This window comes from Vanessa tameamea, chromosome 4, assembly GCF_037043105.1.
Source record: "Vanessa tameamea isolate UH-Manoa-2023 chromosome 4, ilVanTame1 primary haplotype, whole genome shotgun sequence".
NCBI lineage: Eukaryota > Metazoa > Arthropoda > Insecta > Lepidoptera > Nymphalidae > Vanessa > Vanessa tameamea.
In genome coordinates this window covers 3,750,799-3,756,798 of record NC_087312.1, presented here as the reverse complement: position 1 = coordinate 3,756,798, position 6,000 = coordinate 3,750,799, and the positions used below count along the sequence as shown (strand labels likewise).

At 31.7% G+C, this 6,000-nt stretch overlaps 1 protein-coding gene across 1 annotated transcript in view; it reads left to right on the top strand.

The window, feature by feature from the left end:
- The first annotated feature begins 5,354 nt into the window (after nt 1–5,354).
- Nucleotides 5,355–6,000, top strand: part of LOC113394407 (protein Wnt-6) — a 43,276-nt gene continuing 42,630 nt past the window's right edge. Inside the window, exon 1 of the mRNA XM_026631712.2 lies at nt 5,355–5,663. Within this exon, the coding sequence (XP_026487497.1) occupies nt 5,602–5,663 (62 nt within the window). The 5' untranslated portion in view covers nt 5,355–5,601. The remainder of the gene's footprint in view (nt 5,664–6,000) is intronic.

Genomic DNA, 6,000 nt, shown 5'->3' with positions numbered 1-6,000 from the left:
TTGTTAATATACGGAAAATCAAATTAAATGAACTTTTATCTCAATTTTATCGGATAGATTATCAGAGGCAACACTATTTATGGACCTCCGAGGTATTTTCGATATCATAGAGAATGTTGACATGAAATATTCAAAGGTGAATGAATTCTTTGCATTACTTTAATTGATTTGTATGATATATCTTGTTAAGTGAGCTTCTATTAATTGGTATCGGATTCCTGAACGAACAGTTGTTGAGATACAATTCATATAAAAAATTAATAAAAATTCTTTTGAAATCGTAAATTTAATTTTTATGATGATAGATCACTTTGATATATATGTAACTGTTAACTTTAAGTGGGGCATTATGGAGTTATTGCTTTTTAATCGACGGGTAAACTATAGATTTTTTTTAATGTAATTTGACGAAGGCTTAAATCCAAAATCCGAAACAATTATTCGTTTCAAATAAAGAATCAGCGAAGAATTATGTAGCATGTAATTATTAAAACTTTTTTTTTTTTAAATATACCTATATTTTATATCATACCATTAATTTGAATGTTTATAATGTAATGAGCAATTCTACAAGACCATCGCTTGTTCCTAAACTGTCTGTAATTGAGGTCGTTACCTTAATTAAGCCATTATAATATAAAAACATAAATATATAATCGTTTACATAATTTTCTTAACTACCGATACCCTTCAACATATCGATGTCTCGTAAAACTGACCATCAAACATCGATACGAATGCCGATCATTCGATTAGTTAGTTTTACGGTTGAGAAGCAAAAAACGTTGAGCGTTAAGTTCGACATCGGAATCGTTTTAACTCAAGAGCACTCGGTTTGTTTTGTTTGCGCGGGAGTGTTGGCCCTTTGCATTCTAGGGCTAGCAAGTGGGCTATTTAGTTTGTCTTGACAAGTGACGTCGGTATTATGTGAAGGTTTATGCTTGCTTGAAAAAAATATAAGATTGATTTTAAATCGATTTAAATTTTTATCGATATCATTTTGAGAAATGTAAATTCGTAGTTATAGATAATAGATTATTGTAATTGGCTATATCAAGTCGTTATACATCGTAACAGATTATCGAAGGTCATAAATCTAGTTGATATTGGAACAATTTAAATAAATATTTTTTTAACTATATAATTGAAATAACCCATAACTGACTCATAACTATAACTGCCAATTGGATAGTAATCAATAAAAAAAAAGAAAAACATTTTTAGAATTGAAAACTATAAATTACTATTATAGTCCTGACTGAGGTCTTTTGGCCTGTTCACGAGAACAAGACATTCGTAGATAATGTCGAAATATCGAGCTCCACCAAATAAAAATAAAAAACATGGTAAATATTCCGTTTTAAATACTGTTAGTAACAAAAATAACCATAATTTAATTTAAAATCTAACTGATGTCGTTAATAAATGAAATATTATGTGAAAATTCTTAAAATCAGTTAAATAGTTGATACATAAATACATTACAGTATGAGCTGAGATGGTTCAGTGGTCGATGTTTACAATACTTTACACAGAATTGTGGGTTTAAACCGAGGCATGCTCTACTGAAATTTAATTTAGACATTAGCCCAGTTGTGGGAAATTTACAGGCGTAACTTTTATGTAACCCATGTATCTAGAATATGATCTAAGATTATTATGTAACCACAAAGTAAACGTGATCTCAAAAAACTTTATGAAGTATCTAGAAAACAGCTGTTTATTATCACCTGGAGCTCAAACATGAAAGCACTTCTGTCAGAACGAGATATTGTTTTATTTGATAACATCCTTTGTCGAATACTTTTCAAACAATTGTTACGAATACTTTGATGTTTCATAAAGACGAGCTGAATATTCTTTTGAAAGTTATATTGTAAACAGTTGGCATTTCGTAATGGATTCCCGCTAATGGTGCGTTTGCACTGACATACTTGGCAATATCTGTGTTTGCAACTGTTTTAAATTTTTCAGAATGTCATCAACAATTACATAACAGTGCAATGGTTTAGCGATGTTGAAAGTCGCAGGTTCGAACTTGATCCCATGAGTTATTGTCATCTCAACTCCTAGTACAAGCTTTAAGATTAAATAGCCCCCTATGGTGAATAGGAATTTAAAACGGGGAATTACCACAATTCTTAAAAAAAAATTATACAATAAATTTGATTTAAATATTACTATAAGCCTAATAACATTATAAATGTGGAATTATATATATTTTCCGTTTTCATATTTGTAATAGACATAGCAAATACCTTGCATAAACATATAGGCTTAACATAATCATTCCCAAGTGGACGAAGCTGCAGGCGGAAGCTAGTATAGTTATATATTTAGAATTTACTCCCGGAACTACACTTCTCACAAAGCCAATGCGCCGAGCGATATTTAAAATGTGCGTTTGACAATCTTCGAAGCAATTTCAAACTCTGCTAAAGGTTAATAGTTTATAGTTTATAGTTTCTCTCTAAACACGACAATTGTTGATCAAGTGATAAATCAAATATACACGTCATATCCATATATTTTGTTTATATTTCACCAAATGAAATCAAAAATTCCTATGTGACTTTTTCTAGACGGTTCTATGTTTGTGTGAAACGCTAAAATGACAGCGAAATACATATGTTTAACGAAATATTACCAATGAAAGAATGTAGCAATTATCTCGAGATTGAAATTAATAGCTTAAATATTTCATAGTACAATATGTGATAGAAACACGTTTTACCGTTTTTAATTGTTAATTACATATATATGTCGTTTTTTATTCTGCATTTTTCCAGGAAAATTGACTTATATCGCTCTCCGATTCATAAAGTAACAAAGCAAAACTTACATAAAAATTTAACAGGAATTTAATCGTTTATTTTTTTTTAAATATCGAATTTAAAATTTATATCAAATTTGTGCAAATAAGAATGAAAGTAATATAATTAGTAAATATTTATTATATTTATAAATTCTTTCAAATACATGTTCAAATAAAAGCTAACAGTTCTTACTAAAATATTATCCGTACAACTTTAGGAAAGCGTGCCGCGGCAATAAATATATACAATGTTTATAATTAAGAATGCTTTTGACATTAATAGGGTAATAAAGGAATTTATCAGTTAAACGAGTTTTACACATTTCAAACTATCGCTTCCTTTGGTGATTTTAATGTACTTAGAACTTTGAGAAGTAAAATTGAATTCACGTAAGTAATTTTCAGACGTTTTCCTAAATGATTCTTAATATTGTAATTTCTGCGAAGAAAAAAACTATAATTTAATATCTATATTGTCAAAAGTATAAATAAAATATTGATCTGACGGTATAGTGGACAGTATACATGACCTTAGCCGAAGGTAGCTGGTTCGAATCCGTACAAGGACTTTATAATTCATATCGGGCACGATTATAAAGAAAACATAATTTCGTTTTCCAATTTACGATGAAATTGCGCATAAGTCGAATGAAGAATGTTTATAACCGCACTTATCTATTAAGCAAGTGAGCACCCCAACCCCAAGCGCTGATGGAAACCCCCGAACAACCCACCAGTAGAATTCCCTAATAGAAGTTGGTGTCGGGCGAATCTGTCATAAAATACCACCAAATTATTAAACTAAACGACCACTCGCTTACATTATTACTACATTAAAATTACGTAATTTACGTAAACGTTTTGTTTTGAAACTGATAAAATAATGCTTAAAATGATATCATAAGTAGTTAAAAGCTATTCAATACTTTTTTTTTATTACTGACCGAAAAGTATGCAAAAAAATTATCCCGGTGAATAGTCACTTGTCGAATTTGGCATCGTTTTTCTGAAACAGCACACTACTGACGTTTGCACTCGATGTATCCATTAATACGTATTAATAACAGCCGATTGGGTACCACGACACCCATGTGGATATGGACCCGACACCAAAAACTCGATCACCAAAGCTGACGTTTATATTAATAATTTTGTTAAACTTATAATTTATCAATCCATATAAATATTATTGAAAGAACACGCATCGAATTTAATAAAGCGATTTAATAAAACGTTATGTTCTTTTTTTCTTTTTTAATTATTGAAGCACAGGCGAGTTAATATTCTGCCCAATTTTGTCTCCCACACTAAATCGGTTGTAGTGGTTAGTGATTATGATGATAGCGTTTGACTTTAGCATATTTTATATTGGCATTTTAAAGTGTATCAATTTCATCAATTGCCAAAGCTCTGCCAACGATGAGGTTAAAATGAATATTTTTATCTACACTGGCTCATTCACCCTTCATGTTCGAACACGGTATTACGGTATAATTGTTTATCAATTCAATTATTAAAAATCTTTTTTTAAGTAAAACCTCTTTAGATACGATGGAAGAAATTTCACTAAAAATAAATTAATAATTAACGAAATAAACGATACACATAAATCAACTTAGCAACTATTTATATAATAATAAAAATAATGTAGAAGTTAATATAAACGTGGAGTTTTTATTAATTTCTACATTATTGTTACATAACATACATTTTTATTATTGCAATAATCATTATGGAAGTTAATTTGACCTAAGCCAAACAAAATTAACTAGTAACCATACTGATTAGTAAATTAACAGCTGATTTGATTCCTTACTTCCTATTTAACGTCTCACGGTGTAGGTGTGAAGCAGGTAAGTACGGAGACTGTTTGTTTAACACAATTAGTTTTGCACGTGTTGTACTTCGCTATTAATAGACGAAGATGCTATCCCTTGTCCATCACTCCGATATCGTGTTAGATCTGTTTCGTATTAGTAGCTATTCGATTTTGTTAAAAAATACGCAGCCAATTAAACTGCTGTTTACAATGTCGATCAAATTTACAATTACCAGGCTTTTCTGATAGTATAATTAAAGCGGTTAATTATAACCCGCATGATTCCTATAAGCAAAGATCTTTCTTTCGAAAAACTATCTTTGTTATTCTAAATTCGAATTTTTATTTTTCAGTTTCGTTTTATTCTTCTGTATAAATTATAACATTATACAGCGTGTATATCTTAATAATAACAAACATATGTGAGATCTCCGTTTTATAAAACGAAAACGAAACGAAAAATAAAAACCAAAAGCATCTGTTAATGTTCCAAGAGTTTATTGATGTCATATCGAGAGAACACCGTTTTGATACGAATTTAATTATACCCAAAACTAGATTATCAAAAACTCGTTCATTAATCGCTAAAGCGCATACCCGTATATCAGATCGCCCACGCGTGTGGTCGCAACGAGAGCCAGTATCCCCACCTTAGTATTTCTAATCACGCGAAGCCTAATCCGCTAAATATTAGCCAAAATAGCGCGAAAATCGTTTTGCGCTGCGCATGCGGCGGGGTGGGCACAGGTGAACGTCAGTCCGCGCCGCGATCTCCCGCCGACAGGGATCCACGCACGCAACGCCGCGAAATTTCGGAACCGTATCGAAAATCGAACGATATTCGTTCTATGTACGAGATCGAAATATCGTATATGACTCGATTAGTTATTATACAGGAGGTATAATAAATGCATGGGGTGCTGCCACAGTTAGGGCCTCGGTGTAGGCTAGTGATGTCCCGAGAGCAATGCGGCCGGTCCTCATAGCCGCCTGCCTACTGCTGCTTGCGCCCATCACCGACTCTTGGTGGTGAGTCTGTTGAAGATAATAGTGTCACTCACCCTTATAAATAGTTTAAATTGTTAGCGCGTCGAGAATTTCTCGAAAAGCATGCTGCTACGTGATTGAGGTTAGATTGCATCAAGGATGCTGCGTAGCGAGATTTATGAATACGGGGGTATACTCTCGTGTTTTTGCCTTTTTACTAGATTTAAGTAAAGATTATGTTGTGTATTGCATGAAAAAAAGCAATGTGGTATTATTTTATATTAAGAAATCAGATCATTCGAACCAGTAATTTTGTGAAATATGCTCGAATTATTTAACGTAAAACAGGGAACTTAATACGAAACGATTTTAAACGCAA